General features: G+C 31.8%; 2 protein-coding genes across 2 annotated transcripts; both read left to right on the forward strand.

Annotated features, from left to right (window-relative positions):
- The first annotated feature begins 869 nt into the window (after positions 1–869).
- LOC148621124 (uncharacterized) lies at positions 870–4,772 on the forward strand. Its single transcript, XM_088573960.1, has 3 exons — positions 870–993; positions 3,696–3,831; positions 4,620–4,772. The coding sequence occupies exons 1-3, from the start codon at positions 918–920 to the stop codon at positions 4,750–4,752; spliced, it is 345 nt and encodes a 114-aa protein (XP_088430086.1). The 5' UTR covers positions 870–917; the 3' UTR covers positions 4,753–4,772.
- A 6,880-nt stretch (positions 4,773–11,652) lies between these two features.
- On the forward strand, positions 11,653–15,640 carry LOC148621125 (prostate-associated microseminoprotein-like). The gene is made up of 3 exons (XM_088573961.1): positions 11,653–11,802; positions 14,372–14,495; positions 15,389–15,640. Exons 1-3 carry the CDS (start codon positions 11,727–11,729, stop codon positions 15,516–15,518), a joined length of 330 nt encoding a protein of 109 aa, XP_088430087.1. The 5' UTR covers positions 11,653–11,726; the 3' UTR covers positions 15,519–15,640.
- Positions 15,641–18,404: the final 2,764 nt, after the last annotated feature.

The raw sequence follows: 18,404 nt of genomic DNA on the forward strand, positions 1-18,404 counted from the left end.
CCATTATTCCTGTCTAATTTTTAATATCTTATAATAAAAGTATGTGAAGCCATTTATACAGATATAATCTTACCGAAATTTAAAGATATATTTGCGCATGTCAGTATTTACTGAAACCATTTGGCTTGTTTTTACTCTGATGACCACTGTACTCGTCATTTTCGGAGCGAAACACAAAACACAATTGTGAAGTTGCTTGATACATTCATTTGTAGCGATACAGCGAAGTACATTTACCTCCGTGAGCCCAAAATCCTGTGGCCTATAGGCAGAAATGGCAGCGTTTTTAAATTTTCAGCAATTTTTTTCGGAAATATTTGAGAATTATTTCTAACAATGAACCTATAAAATTGTGGTAAAATTGAGGGGAACAATGAATGTTCATGTATATTTTCGGTAAGAGATCTTTTGACCAATGAACGATAAGATCAGTATAAAATCTTTATCTATGATACGAATTTGTGTTGGTTTCCATTTTAAACAGAATGATGAAGCTGCCAGACTCGCATTTAACGTCAAACTTTAAAGAAGAAAACAATTTTCTTAAACCATCTTATCAGACTGATTTTAATCATCAAAGGATAAATCACAACCAAAAAGACTTGAGATATAATTCATGTAAACAATTAGAAGATCTAAAAAATATTACAAGGGTTTGCATTCAATAGAATCATTATATAACATTATTTATCAAGTGCACAAGCTATGACAATGTATGACCTTCCCATTCTTTTGTCATATGTCACGTGTCATGTATTAATTGGCTGTCCGGCTAATGATTGACGTTTCTTATTTCATTTATACGAGAGATGTCGAAAATCTCAGTTTTTTATCTACCAACTTGTTGAACTTGTAGAGCTTACCTTAGTCAAGCAGACACTGAATTCGGAACTTTAACACCTAATACAAGCATCATCATGGTCGGATTGAGAGTTTTACTTTTTTTTCTTTTGTGCAGTATTTGTGGATGTTCCGACTGTATTTTCTATCCAGGTACTTTATAGAAATGAATCGAATTTTTTAATTTGTCAGAAAATTGAATTTCAAAAAAAAAATAAAATAAAACATAATGGGATTTAAAATATTTTTCGTATTGGTTGGTTCTCATATGCAAACAAGTTATTCCATATGACTTGCTTCGGTACTGATAGGACATTGGTGATTCATATAATTCCGTTCAAAATAATGTTTTGATAACGAACCAATTTTAATATTTGTATTTGAATCCCTCCCTCAGAAATTAATTATAAGAAATTTTTCTGAACAGGTTATACGAAATAACCTTGTTTGAGCCAGTTTATACTTTATATAACCGGTATAAGTGTAAATGGTCTCAAACCAGTTTATTTATATAGTTTGTTCAATAATAAGAAACCTTCCTTAAAAATGTGGTGTTTTCGACTATATATCTTTGCATATATAATTTAATAATAGTCTAATAATTTAATTTCAGAGGTAACACCGTTTCTGACTGGATAAAAAATTTTGTCCATTATCTCATATACATATTTTTTTTAATATTTGTGACGTCAACAAACCTTTTTAATGATTTAATCGTTCAATTTTCATATTTATATAAAATTAAGAGGAATGACTGTTATATTTTTCGGTCTATTTGAAATAGTCTCAATGCCCGTGGTACACACTTGAAAAAATAACCTAGTTATTGGTGGAGTCCGAGTTGCTGCTTTACTTTTGTTACTTTGTATGTATTATTTTAATTATTTTATGTTCTTTATTGTGTTTGTCTGCTTTCCATGTCTGGTCTTTGTCCTTTGATTACATTCTTTTGATTTCTGCTAGAATCCTGGTTTCCTTGATTACTCTTCTACAAACACATGCCAACGTTTTGAAAGCAGCACAAGTCAACTTAATATGTTCTAACGATTATAAATATATGTTTACAATTTATCAAGCTAATTTCAGTTTGCAGAGTATGCATATATGTCTTAAGATGCGGAAATACATCCATTGTTACAAAAGAATAATAACTTTATATGATTTTTTATGGTCAAAATTAGTTTAAATAATAAATGCGAGAACCATTAGAAACTTATAACTTAAGTAGCTCTCCAGCTATGAATCATGCAAAATGCGATACATGGTTTGAAAGCCTAACATTTTTATTTTTGAAATTTTGTTTAAAGTGTTACAGTTAACATATATTAACATGTGGCTTTTCATATTACCCTTGTTCGAATGAGATATAAATCCTAATGAATGTAATATAGAATTCACAATTAAGAGAGATGGCTATTAAATATTCGTTGTCAAGTATCTCTTAAGAACAGACAGATTATAATGAATTGACCATAAACAACTAAATAGCAAAAATAAAAATCGTGTAGCCTTTTTAGGGGTGTATTACACAATACAAAATTTCATGATTCTTACAAAGACTGCAACTTGATTGTTTTGTATTGGTTTCAATCTCTGCCTTCACAGAGGAACAATAATTAAAAAAAAATTAAGTAGCATTCTTTTTAAAAATCAGACAGAAAGTGTTTCATGCATGTCGAAAACCCACCGAATGCAGTTTTATTTCTTTTTTTTCAGAGACAGTTACTTATCACATAACCAGTCTTATTTTTCATTTGGTTGTTGAGCTTTTGAGAAAAAAAATATAAATATTGTACATGAATGTGCACTTTTTAAGAGTTATCGTTCTTGCTTTGGCTAGATTTGATTGATTTTAGTGGGAGATGAATGTATGATTTTCTAAAAAGTGCAGATCTGAAAGCAGAAAAGATGATTTTTATATGAAAGTATTGCATATGTAGACTGAATGAAAAAGCATCGTTTGTTTGGTAGGTTATTCTTCACCATGAATCACTCTACCATTGGCAATGTCTGAATTTTATATGGACTGGTACTTAACAACTCAAATATACTTACAAAAGAAATGAAGTCCAGTTCTCCCATAACATTTTCAAGGACTCTTATTTTTAATGAGTATAAAAAAAGAAAAAAATACCACTGTTACAACAAAAAGGGAATCTGCTAAAGCAAAATAGTAAATGTATTGCTGTGAAGGGAAAAGTATCTTTAATTATTTTCAATTGAAATTATATGAAGTTATTTTGACCCCCAAATAGCATTTGGTTCCTTCAATTTAGTTTAGACATAAGAACAGTTGGTCAGTCTATTAATTATCTAATTTGTTATGTCTGTAGATTTAAGGTTAATTTTTAACACCTGTAGCTGTCTGTCGTCTCCAAATTTAGGGAATTTATTACTCGAACTGTTCAGTGTTCAGGGCAATACATTTTGTTAACACTGGTGCGAGGTAATGGTCAGTCCCCTGTGTATAGTGTGGAGTTGTAAAATAGAAATCGAAGAATGTAGACGCATATTCGTTTGGTCTGACTAAATTTGTTGGTCAATGTCATATCGGCAAATTGTATCGTATTCGAAATTCGTCATTGAATTATGTGAAATATGGATGTATGTTTTATTCAATACAAGTAGAAAAGAACTTGTGTGTTTATTTCCGTAATGAAGGTATGTAGTGAACTCAAATGCTCTGGAAGTTTAAGGAATTCTGTTAATCTTGACAGACAGCGTCACAAATTATGAATTTGCAGTGAGGCTAGCTTCATAATCTAACTTCATAATGAAAAAATTACAGTTATTGTCAACGCTTTTTAACTGGTTTTATATGTTAAATATGATAAACTGTTTAATTTTCATTGTAGACAGCAATGGAATAAAATGTGATGTATTGGGTATCGACGACGAAATAATTGAAATTCCAGTCGGCGAATCTAAAAATATAACTAGTCCAATATGTAGAGAGTGTAAATGCTATATGTTTGGATCCACTTGTTGCAAGTATGTTGTTTGCGTATGGGTCTTCTTTAAAACCAGACAGAGGGTGATTCATCATATCTCAGGACAATGGGAGAAACTGTTTAAACACATTTGTTATGTCATAAAAACAACTCTTACTGTATTAATTTCCTTGGATAAGCTATAAAACGTGAATACATTTTGACTGACGATAGTGAAACAATTCTGGCTGACAATTATCCCATCCTTTTCTCTTGTCGAATGTAACAAACTCTTTCCTAGGATTTCCGATCAAAATATTTTTGGGATTAAGAAATGCGTGAATCACTAATTATAAGCTTCTCTCTGGTTTTAAGCCTGAAATGTGAAATGAAAATGTTAATGTGTACGATACCTTTTCATTAATCATTACTATGTCATTGTACCAGACACTTGGAAATATTTTAATATTAACACCGATAATGCTTTGGGCAATTCGGGATTTCACGAAAAAAAGGCAGGTCGAAATGTTATTATTATGAAAATACCAGCGCACGGGTGACTTATTTAAATAAAAATAACGAAAGATTTGAAACTATGGAAATAAATCCAATTTGCCGTATATGATTTATTGGTTATTTACTATAGGTTAAACTGATTAAAATATTGTAGTAATTAGACAATAATGCAGCGGGGCTAAATCCCCTATGAAGTTGATTACAAATCATATTATTTTGTTTATTCTAAATATGCATAATATAGATGCATAATATGTGTTTTTTCAATTCGTCTTCTCCAGTAAAATGGAACAATTTCTTTTCATCCTTTTAATTGCTGGTATTTTTTCACAGAATATACAAATATATACCGGGTTTTCTTTATCGAATTCCTGACAATTGTGAAGTGGTGCATATTGGATGTTTACCAATGGTTGTAAGAAAAGACGACAACAGCGTGAAATGTCCTCCTCCACGAATAGATTAAATAAATAACTTTAAAACTAAGTTTTCATTGAATTAATCTGATCTGGCAGAAATTACAGTGACAACCATAGAAACCGCACTCTCTTAAGTTGATGCGAAAAAAAATGATTAACATTTTTAATTTTTGTTGTAAATGAGCTTAAAATAATTTTTAAGACAAAAAGTTAAAACTCCTAATTTATATTAAGAATATTGTTATAAAACAATAAATTATACACAAAATTGGAAAAACTATTAATTAAGATGAAGCCACGATCTTTTATTGAAAGGACGTGAGTGGGATACAACAGAATAAAATATGGACTACGCCTTGTTTCCGATAAGAAATATTCGGGAAAAATTATATAATCATCAAACAGCTTTTTTTTCTATCTGTTATAGTCATACAATCAAAATTTGAAGTGAGTTGGTACATCAGAAATATAAGACCTATATTTACATAATTTCCCTGTAATTGAATACATCGATAAGCTTTTCAACGAGCTGAATAGAAAAAAAAGGAGCTGATATGATGAAACTAACAAATGCACCGTCGATGAACCCTGATACTTATTCCATGGTTCACGGGTTTCAAACTAAAATGGATTTTTTAATAGAAAAAGCAGACGACTGAAATCCTTTAACACACACGTGCACACAGTGAAAATGATGCAGCATTGCAGTAACATCCCTGTTGCCACATGTTATTATTTGCTCAGAGGATTGCTTTTTCTATTTTTTGTCAGTAAATGATTAAGTGTATGTGAATCAGGCAAAATGGAAAAAAAATCAGAAACATGCACGTCAAAACCCCACCGATCTGACACTATAATATCTTTGAACAGATCATTATTTGATCTCGGAATCACTAGCTGTGCGCAGAAACTTTTCATTAGAAAATTAGGTTTTGACAGAGTTATCTGCCCTTGAAATGTTCAATTTCAGTGCCTTTCAATGAAATTGTAACTCAATGGTCCAGCATGATATGGTAAATCTTGTCTGTTTTCCTTGACCCTGATGGTGCAGTAAAATTACACCTACTGCCTGATTCTTACAGGGAATGACACTTAAAAAAATATAATGTCCTTTGACAAATGTCAACTTTACTGTTATTTCTTCACAAAAACTTAACAAATAAAAAAAAACAACCAAACAAACAAAACAAAACCAAATAAAACAAAACAGTATACTTAACGGATTTTATACACTATCGGCGGACAAAGTATGTTGAAACAGTTCAACAGTTCAAGCCATCGTCGGATCGGAAATTTCTGTTTTGCCAGATATTCTAAGAAATTACTTGACTTGCAGAATTTCGTATAAAATGCGTAACACTTGTCGAAAGATGGCTATTTTACATGATACACTAAATATGTCCAGTTTGTATGATGTCATAAAAATATCAGCAAAGCTAAAAAAAAATATGCTTCGAGCCAATCCCTTTCAATTGGGGGAATTTCACCATGATTTACTGTGCCTTATTTTAATTTAACCAGCGGACAATTCTAACCTTATAAAAGCTGTTCCTGTTTTCAAATCAATTTCAATCATAATCTCTACTTTTCCCCAAGGATTTATCACTATTGTTAAACTGTGAAAATGTAGACAATTGAAATCCAGTCAATATGCATTGGTTAAAAAAAAATGTTATACGAATTAGTATCTTGTACTGATATTGGAACTGCTACTAAGATTCAAAGTTACAGTTGCCTACGTTGCAAATTATATGCTCCATCCATTGTTTACCATAGAAAAAAATACAGATAGTACTTGCATTATATAATGGTACTCATGTTGAAAATTATATTAACGTCCATTTATTCTATAAAGGTCATACAGTTGCAAATGTGATAAATATGGTCAAATAAACGATTTTTGTGAAATTTGAAGTTCTATATTTGTTCTGACTATCGAAATAATCTTGCATTCACTATATAATAGAATATCATTATCTTAAAAAGTGAATTTGATATATTAATTTACAAACAACAACCTTATAAAGGGGAAAAGTGAAGCCATAATTGCTCACCTTCACTTCATATGCTTTAAATCTACCAACAAATGTAAACATGCTGGTATCATTGTACAAAATTGCATTTTTCAGTAAGAGCAAGCTGTATTCAATATACAACACTGGCGGAGACTATATTTGACTTTCTTGGAAACTAGAAACACTTACAATAAAATCCTAATGCGCCACCCAATTCTAAACCACGAATTATCATTACGCTACAAAAATGAACTTCTAGATTCAAAATTTTCGAAACGTATCCATTGAAGTAGTACTCTAGCTAAGGATCATGCAAAATGTGATTCATGTATAAAAAACCTACGTATTTTTATTTTTTTATATTTTGTTTGAAATGTCACAGTAAACAGAAATTAACATGTTTTTTTTCATATAACACGTGCTCTTAGGAGATAAAAATTATATAGATTGCACAGTAGATTTCTAAATTAAGGGAGATAACTCTGTAAATGGCGCTGAAATACAACAGAACCTACTGGATTTTAAGTGTGGATAATCTAAGAGCAGGCAGATTTGAATGAATAAATACACATTTCATAGTATAGACCCATAAACAACTTAATTACAAAAATAAAAATATGTAGCCTTTTTTGGGGTGTATCACATTTTTCAGATTTTGCATGATTCTTACAAAGACAGGTACTTAAAGAAATCGCCGTTTTACAAATGTATCAATCCAACGACAAGACCAATACATGTCGTTTCATATTCTTACACTAATAAAGCACTTTTCACAAGTTGAATATCATCCACAGTTGCATGTCGCTCATATTCGATAGTTATTCGAGAATAGAAATGATGATTATGTGAAAGTGACAACAACCCCACTGCTACGAAAAATGTCCACTCAATGCTACCCATGGTCTTCAATGAACAAAGAGAAAACCATCACACCACAGGGCAGGCTGCAGCTAGCCCTAAAAAAAGAGCAGTTTTCACAGGTACAGCAAAAAAGTTGCCCCTATAGACATAGAAGTAAACTTAAGGCAAAACAAAACGATATATACAGAGGCCAAAAAGGCATTCAAAGAAACAAGCTTCTAGTGAAAATTAAAAGAATGTAATCAAAGAATATTGACCAAGCATGGAAAACAGACACACACAACAAAGAACATAAAATAACAAAAATAATAAAAACAAAAGCAAATGAGCAACTTGGACTCTGAACTGAAAACTGGGAGCATGGACCAGTTGCACAGGTATGGTAAGTGTCCTCTGCTTTTATAGAAACACCCGACGAGTTGCTCATAAAAAGTCAAGAACTGAGTAGACGAAAGGAAAGGAAAAGTATGACACGACGAACAAATCGGTTCTCATACTGCAGATAGATACACGTATTCGATCAACATGTTCATGATGATGACCTTGAAAATACACACAAATATAAAGAAATAAACAGCAAAACAAAGGCCCAGTCCCCCGTCCGCGCCAGTTCATAACTCGTAAACAATTAGCCAGTCATCGTTAATTTTCGAACTTGTCCAAGAGATTATTTATTGTAACAGCTGTTATGTATTGACGGTTGATTAAGAATCTGACAGCGCTTAAAAAAAAACATTGCGAAGAGATATGTGGAATGTTTTGAATAATCTTAATCCTGAGAAATGTAGGCATGTAAGAGCTTGCAAAGTCGACATCCATCATTTTGTAATTCCATGCGTTACCATATGGACGAAACATGCTTTAAATGAGCTAAAATGGTGTGAATTAAACACTTAAAGGAAGTTTCCATTTGTCTGGTATTCAACATGTATAGATCAATGTTCTTGTTAAAACCTTCGTCAGGACAATACAAACATTGGTGGTCCACGTCTTTTCTTTATTTTTCGTTTGAATACCGCTCAAAATTAGACCCCTTTGTGAACTTTTTGCACTGTATTCTTGCTACGTTGATTTGTACTGGTTAGCGTTTTTCCTTTGTGGTGTAGTATTCTTCTGTCCTAGATAATTTTTTATTCACAACGATGTAGAAATAAAATTGTAAATTAAATCTAGAAGTAGTTCATATTCGTAAACCCAGAAACTATTTTCCCTTTTTCTCAAATTCAGTTTGTTTTATCTATATCGTATTTGCACGCAAAATTAAACACAATTAAGCACATCTAAAAATAAATCAGTTCAAAGAGGTCTGAACCCCTTGTTACGAAGGAAAAAATAAAGAAACGGAATATAAATTACACAAATGTACAAACTAAGGCCATCTAGCAGTTAACAGACATGCAAGGTCCAGACAATTTCAAATCTACAAAAAGATATGTTCCCATCGTATATAAAATCAATTCTACTTTTTCCCATGCGGTATTGAGAATCACGGCACATCATAAGTCATGCAATAAGGACACTACCTTTCTCATGCCAAACACTTATTTTAAATATATCATTTTAATTTCTATGTAAAGTCCATTATGAGAGAATCAATGTTAATGATAAAAAATGTTATTCTTAACGATTCGACAACAATATCATAACTATATCCCACACAAATGCCCCTATTCAACAGTTTGGATAACTTGTTTGGTGAGGATCGAGCTGTCCGTAATCAGCTGTATTTAGAATGAGTTCCTTGTATCGGTTGAAAAAATTGTGAATATTTTTATGAGCTTGTGATATCGAAAACCACGATGTAGTTATTTCTCGGTTATATAAAGACTCCTCCTGTTAAAATCTGAAACATTGTTACAAATACGGGCAAATCGAACAAATTGTGATATGATGGGGGACGTCACCATCTAAAGACGAATAGTCGACAATACTAATGAAAAAAAACATCCATTTTATCGTAATTTTTAGTATTAAGTTTACTATTTGCCATATTTATTATCAATATTTGCTTTATTCAGAGACATTTCTAATGATATATATCTTAAGTAACATGCAGTTAAGTCTTTTATTCAAAGATAGTACATATAGGTGTTCGAAAGAGTATAGATGAAGCATTAGGATGCGGGCATTGGTATCTTTTTTATTTGTATTTGCATATGAGTTTGCACACATGTTGCTTGTATTATCAGTTCAAAATTAATCACTCGAGGAAGCAAATATTTTCTAGGATCGTTCAATCCAACCTCTATTGTTATTACTAAATGCAAAAAAAAATGCAACAGATGATGAAATAAAAAAAAAACAAAACAAAAATTGTCTTGTTAAAAAGCATTTTTTAAATAACGTACATGTTTATGGATATTCTGTATTTTGTATTTAAAAACATAAAAGAAGATAATTTATTCTACCTTCATAATTTGAAAAAAAATAAACACTGGAAACCCAATAGCCAACAAATAAAATCAAAGAGAGAACAGACAGACACTGCATAAAAAAAACAAAACAAGCAAAAGAAAAAAAAAACAAAAATAACAATTCTCATCCTACAATTGTTACTAACTACCAGCAATTTATTATGTAATCAATTGGGAAAAGCAAATATTTCCTAGAATAAAGGTATGTATTTGGCCAGTCTTTTTAATATGACTTAATGTAAAAGTGAAAAAGTTAATGTTAAAAAGGATGTTAAAAATAATAATCATTATAATAATAAGTACGTCATTATTACTTATTAGTAACTTTTTTGCCTTAACCAATGTATATAAAATAATCACACAAAAAAGAGACAAGGAATAAACCAATCAAACTAACGTACAATACACTTTCATCTTCCACGTGGTGATATTAAATGATGATTATAATTTAATCAACCGCGAAAAGTAAATATTTTTTCTAGAATAACGACATTGATGTCCCATCTTATGTAATAAGACTAAGTGATAAATTGTGCAACAGATGATATTGAAAAAAAGTATTTCCTTATTTTGCATCCAAATCATATTATTTTCCGATGAATAAGTCAAATGTGCTACTGGTCAATGTAAAGATCATTATATTTTTTTAAAACCCAACTTATGGTTTATTTTGCAAAAATGCACTTTAATTACGACTTAAAAAACCTTTAAAAAGACAAAAAGGAAAGAAATGCATGAACATCCGCCCGCCCCCCCCCCCCAAAAAAAAAAATCATTTCTTACAGGAATAGACAAATAGACAAGACAATAAACTGATACCGATCTCGTGATGAATAGTTTTAATTTTAGTATATGTCCTATGAATGATTTTAGGGGTATTTCATGAATACAAAAAATAATAAGACTTTTTTCAGTTTTCAGATTAACTTTCGTCTTATCAGGAAAAAAACTACGTGGAGAGGGAGATAAGTTTAACTTGTCAACAACAATTTTCAAAAGAACCACGAAATTCAAATGATGCATGATTCCTTGGTGGACATGTACTTAATTACAAAGTTTCATTTGTTCATCATTTACAAGTCGTACAAAACAAACATCTTTGAATAAAGGGACCTTTAATCATATTTCCGACCTTGGTTTCGTTTTTAAAGATTTTAATCAAAGGGGAGTAACTTTCTACACAGTTGTCATCGGACAATCTGGTTTACTGTCAATGTTCAATTTATTAGAGACGTGGCAAGTACTTGGATACTTCTATATTTTCTCAATAACTTTTTTCAAACCATTCAGGTACTTACCGAAATGAAAATAGTTTTCAAGAAAAATGTTTACCGTTTTCCCTTTCTCCAAATTAGACCGTCAACCAGGTTGTCGGGTGTTGGTGGGTTACTTCCCTTTCAAAAACTTGCTAAAATGGCTTGCATTCCGTGAATATGAAAAAAGACTATTGTTAATAGTTATATCTTGTAAATAGTGATCGTGTTTATGCGCAATTCAGATTTCTATCTCCCTGCCCCTGAACTGTGCTTGCTTAAGAATAGAAATTCTTTATACAAGTTTGCTGCCAAGTTCTTAGATGGATTGATAATTTCACATCTGCATCATCTTTATTTATTTTTTTTATTCAAAACCAGCCTCTCTATCAAAGCGTAATCGATAACCACTATAAATAATACCTGGATGACTTACGAAGACATTCAACAGTAGTCTGATTTCCAAAACAAAATCACCATGCGTTGGTTCGGAGTATTACTTATCGTTGGAGTCCTTGTCAAACAAAGTTACAGCTCTTGTGAATCCTATGCAGGTAATGTAATATTTATTATTCAAAAGCCGTATGAGTATTTGTTAATATTTCTATAATTCAACAATCTAGTAAATAAATTTACGTCAAAGAAAGATGTCCTGACATGCACGGTTATATTTTGCTCCATTATTATAGAGGTCACGAGGGAGGGTTGACATAAATTGGATTCAATATGCTTCACAATTCATGTAATTCAAAGTATTTATACAAATGTGATCATTTAAATTGACATTTTTTATTATTACGCAACGAATAAACAGGTTGAAAGCGGTAATCAAAAGAATGTAATCCATGGACAAAGACCAGACCTGGAAAACAGACATACACAACAAAGAACATATAGTAACTAAAATCATGCATACAAAGTAATAAAAGCAAATGAGTAACTCGGACTCCACTAAAAACTGGGTGCATGGGCCAGGTGCACCGGTAGGGTATGCGTCCTCTGCTTTTCTAGAAACACCCGCCGAGTTGCTCATAAAAAAGTCAAGTCCGGAGTAGACAAACGATGAAAGGAAAAGTATGAATAAATCAGTTTTCATGGTTCAGATGGATACACCATAACGATCCACGAGTTCATGATGACGACCATGAAACTTCTGTAGTGATGACTTCAATATTGTAGCAATATAACCATGTTCCAGAAGCCTATTTGTTAGAGTTCTACCGCGATACAAGACGTCTGCGTAGTTTCGGCAAGCTCTGGTATAACGTATGAGTTGTGATGTGAACACTCAATACGCAGGTGCTGAAGGGATGTTGCCACAGATGAAAGGAAAGTTGACAATTTTGAATGAAAAGTCATCACGTTTGTCGTAAAGTGTGGTCAATAGATTTCCTTTTCCATTGATTTCTAAGTGTAGGTCAAAATATGAGGCTGACTTCACAGTGTCTGTAGTATCCTTTATCTCTTTACCTTGAACATATTGATATTGACATTCGGTAATTTTCTTAAAAAATGATAGACGTTTTTAACCAAATTTCACTTAGCTGTAATCAATGTCTTACTAATATTTTAAATACAATGTTTTGTACCATGCACAAAGATACTCTCGTTTACTGAAACAAATTATGAAATCCTACTATGGTTAACATTTATTCAACTGAAATATTTATAAATTTTCTGGTATTACAATCTGTACACAGCCAAATGTGTCACATATGATAATCATTTGGTGCTCGATTCGTATGATAACCATATGGCAATCATATGACAATCATACGATATTTAACATATGATAGCCATATGATTATCATATGATTCTCATGTTAATTTTGGCTTGAACACATTTGATAATCATGCAATAACCAAATGTAAACCGAAACATACGATTATCTTATGGTGCTCGATTTATATGATAATCATACGATGCAAACCATATGTTTCTATGTGTGGCACATTTACCTTAACATTCTGCTCTTGCAATGCTGACAGGAAACAAATTTTCCATTTTTCATTAATACAGAATACTATATTATATTTTCCATTGCTACAGAAAAAAATCTTTGAAAGTTAATTACGTATTTTTATCCTGATCAGATATACGGGCAATTTTGCAAACACGTATGCGTTATCATCTCTTAACTTTCTAACAAAATATGTTAAAATTTATGCAGATACAGAAAATTCGCAGATAATTTAAATATAGAAACTGGTAGATTTTATAATGTAGATCGACAATATAGATATTGTAATATGTGTGAAGAACAATTGAGGATGAATACCACATTATACTAGAGGGTGAAAAATATAAGGATATTAGGAAAAAATATATAAAAGTTTATTAATGGAAAGAAACCATCATGTTTTAAAAATTGTGCAACCATCGTTTACACATTGTTTGATAGGTAAAAAAATATTTAATATCAATATCTTTATGTTTAATGTAGAAAAAATACTCTTGTTTTAGTCAATTAAAATAAAAACCCATTCCGATGTATATTTAGTCCACAGAAACTATCTTAATAATTATATAGAATTTTCATTCACATTTGGTTTGGTAGTTTCTACACTCGACTTTTAAATCGGCGAAAAGTATTGGTTTGTAATACATTAAAATCAAGGTTCTGAAATCTCTGGTAGACAAGAATGTCATCCTTCATAGTCTAGATGTATTTTCTAGGTTTTTTCTATTCACATATAGATTATATTTAAATTTGAATTCTAAATTTAAGGATGTTCGCTCCCTATTTAAGAAAAACAAGGACTTCAAAGGGTTCAGAAATCATTTATATACGCTAGAACAATACAAGAAGAAAAAATAGATTGGTCAGAGGGCTCGTTTTTTAGATATAAGCATTTGAAATTTCGGCGGGAAAAGGACTTCTTTTGACTATCCATAGGTTTTGTCTTAGTAGGTTTTACCTATTAAAAACACTGACCAAAGAAAAATCTGACAAAAAATGGCTGAAAATGAAAAGCGAACCTTAAGGTCTACTATTCTGTTATATCATGTTTGTAGGTTGTAGGTTGTATTTGAATTACAGACTATCATGAAAAAATAATCATTATATACTAAAATTACTAAAAGCTATGTAAAACCGCACTCATTATTAAATATTTGTTTAGAGTCTGTTGATAATCGATGCAGTTTTCCGGGGAATATTTATCTGTCAGTTGGAGAATCTCGGAAATTTGGAGAACCACGGTGTGAAAGGTGTACCTGCCAAACATCTGGAGGCCAGTGTTGCTCGTACGTAAATGTTTTATCGAAATACTAAACAAGCAAACAAACACACACGCATAATGATATGATGTCGAAATCCTACTAGCACGCATAATGATATGATTCGAAATCCTACTTAAACGCATAATGATATGATGTCGAAATCCTACTCACACGCATAATGATATGATGTTGAAATCCTACTAGCACGCATAATGATATGATGTCGAAATCCAACTCACACGCATAATGATATGATGTCGAAATCCTAATAGCACGCATAATGATATGATTCGAAATCCTACTAAAACGCATAATGATATGATGTCGAAATTCTACTCACACGCATAATGATATGATGTTGAAATCCTACTAGCACGCATAATGATATGATGTCGAAATCCAACTCACACGCATAATGATATGATGTCGAAATCCTACTAACACGCATTTGAACTAACTACTTTCAATCAAAATTGTGTGTATTAAGGATTGTATGATGAACTGTAGTTGTATTATGTAATTTTTGTAACTACAAACTGTCTCCAAGTGTATGAAATATGCACAAATTTCAAACCCAAACAAAACTTTATATATATGCGATGTATTGAATATTTTCGCTTTAAAATCACAAAATACCCATAAAGTTTCTATTGTAAAAAGTATCATAAATGGGACTTTTTCTAATAAAGAAATTCTACCTGCAAACTGTAATCTGTATAAATCATATACAAAATGTTTAAAAGCTGTTCCAAATAACCAAACATGGTTTAAAATTCCCAAACATGGAATCATGTTATTTTTCTCCAAATCAGGAGAATTATATTTGGAGTTTGAAATTTTGATCGAATTATATCTGAGTCATGTTTAAAATTTTGACACATTTATGTTTCATATTGATCATAAAACACTTTTTTCAGGACTGTAGGCCAATCTGTATCAGTACCAGATGACTGTGAAGTCATAAGGGAAGATTGTCAACTTACAATGGTAAAAAAAGAAGACAACACCGTGCCTTGCACCGGCCCTATGTCCATGTCTTTGAAATAATTTTATCAACATCAGTTTTCCACAGAGCTACAACAGAATACTGACATGGTTGATGAAAATTTTATAAAAAAATTAAGTTTATATTGACGAATTTTCATTAACAATAAAATGTATTACGCACAGATGTTTGTTTTGTTTGTTGTTGGGGTTTAACGTCCGAGCAGCAATATTTCAGCTATATTCAGACGATGAACATGAAAATGATGATAAAATGAATATGAAATGATGATGAAATGAAAAAGGGATGGGACACAAGGACAATGGGGTCGACAAATTTTGATTGCCACTGGAAATAGGGAGAGGTGGGTAGGGCCGGGCAATTTAGCCTCCTGTGGCGGAGCCCTGTGGTTCCTACTCCGGGAGAATACCACAGTAGGGTTCTTTAACGTGCGAGGAACGTGGCATCTTTCCCAACACGATGCACCACTATGGTGTGCGGTCAGGTTTTCCGTATTATAGCTTGACAACCCCAGCATGTAACACCCCAGGGGTACCCCATTCCACCACCTGGGGCACACATCCCAGTTGCTCTGTGGGCAGAGCGCCCTAGGGGCTAAGGTTCTGAGCACTATTTAGTCGCCTTTTACGACAAGCTTAGCGCTGCTGTAGGCCTATTCTTTTAACACCCGGATCTGCACTGGGCTTACGCACAGATGCAACCTGTTCAAATTTGTATCAAAATTTATAGAGCCAATATAATCCTAAACAACTATGAGACAGGTAAAACCTGAAACTAAAATGCTCCTGAAGAAACACAATAGAGTGACCATTTGATATTCTCTGACGAGGGACTGGGAGGTTACGTCCAATTTGAAATAAAAAAAAGTCGGGACGATGATGTACAAAATGTATGGCTAAAAATAATCCAAAACGAACAATTGGGTAAAATAAAAAGGCAGGATGCAGGTGTTATAAAAATATCCAGAACTGGTTTGACACAAAAGGCTCGCAGGAGCCTGAATCGCTCACCAAGTTAAAGTTTGTCTGATAGGGCAATAATTTTAACAAGGAGTTGTCCAACAATTTTGACTCAATAAATATTTGGTAGGAATATCATGAGGATCATTTCAGCGATAGAAATTTTCTTCCTATCTATTACAGTTTTCAAGATATTGGCTGTAAACTGTAAAAAAAAAAAAAAAATAATAAAATACCTGTCATTTTTCATCTTTCAAAGGCAATAACTCTTACAAGGAGTCACCTGACAACTTTGAACCTTGAAGACTTTTGTAGGCCTTATATTAAGGTCATTTCAGCTATAGAAATAATTTTGCTAAATCTATCGGTTTTGGAGATATATTTGAAAAACTATTGTCTGACCCCTTTCTTCTGTTTTTAGTAACAACGGCCATGTTTTTCGTCGGATCAAAAATCCCCATATCAGTTCTACGCATGATACCCTAAGTAACCTTCATGCCAAGTTTGGTTACAATTGGTCTAGTTGGGTCAGAGGAGAAGAATTTTGAAAGAAATAACATTAAAAATAGCAACAAAAAAAAAAAAAAAAAAAAAAAAAAAACGACAAAAAGGGCAATAACTCCATTACGGCTTCAAAAATTAACACAAAAATTTTACCACAGATAGATCTCATCATGATGAACACTTTTATTCGTGTCAATATTTGGTTAAATCTAACAATTTTGGAGATATATGAGGAGAAGTGTTTAGAAAAAATTGTTAGCGACGACGACGGACGCCAAGTGATGGCAATAACTCACATGGTCTACGGTTTCGAAAAAAACCGTAAGAGTAAAATTAGTCGTAAGTTATGACGTCATAGTATATAAAGTATTGTGACGTCATAACGTACGACTAATTTTACTCATACGAATTTTTGTGAAAAGGACCACTGTTTCCTACTCTACCAGTAAGTTCAAAGTTTACTAGTGAAAATGCTTGACCTTGTCCAGTAAATGTAGAAGATAAAGGTTCTTCTTGATTGTTATTGTTTTTCTTCTTCCATATACTATGAGACACTTAAACTTAAAGAAAAACCTAAACACGATTTCCTGTGGTTGAATCGGTATATTCCTGCTAAATGAAAAATGTGTGAATGGTTAATTCAAATTCAATCTGAGTTCGCTGTAAAAAAATATTCAATTACGTAATGTTTGTTACGCTATGGTATGAAATAGTGTTCACAAAATGTTAAAAATAAATAGGAGAAAAACTACTCCCTAATAAAACAAACAAACAAACAAAAACAAAAAACAAAACAAAACAAAAAAAACAAAAAAAAAATCAAAAACAAAAAAACAATAACAAAAGCAAAATAACAAAAAGAAACAAACAAACAATGTCAATCAAAATCAAATTTTAAGCGATGATAATTGATTTGATGAAAGAAATTCCAGCAAATAGGAGATTACTGAAGGTACGTCGAGAGTAAAAAAGATGTTGGAAACCAAAACCCATCTTATTCTCCATACTACAGTGAAACTTGTCTAAAACAAAGTATTTCGCTTTGGACAGGTTTTCAGCTTTCAAAACTTTAAAATACATTTAAATCAATAGTAAAATACTCTCAAATGTGTTTAGTTTGTAAGGATTTTGGTTAATTAAGGGTTTGGTTAGACAGGTTTTATTTAATAAGTTTCTTCTTATCTTGATCTATTTTACAACACTTGCATTCAACTTGCATTGGTACGTTCGAGTTTAAAACAAAATAAGTGGAACTCAAGACTCACAAACATCAAACATTAAATCTAGGACAAAATCTACAAGAAACAACTTAGTAAAATCTGAATTGGAGTAAAAATAAAATTTGATTTATGTATCTTCCAATATGTATGCAATATTTGTGAATTAATTTAATATTTTACAAGAATTAAGGATAGACAAAATAGTCTTCACAGTTTCTTAACACTCGTAGATCATTTCTTTTGT

This window comes from Perna viridis, chromosome 3, assembly GCF_037379345.1.
Source record: "Perna viridis isolate PV_CMFRI_1.1 ecotype Kerala chromosome 3, ASM3737934v1, whole genome shotgun sequence".
Taxonomy (NCBI): Eukaryota; Metazoa; Mollusca; class Bivalvia; order Mytilida; family Mytilidae; genus Perna; species Perna viridis.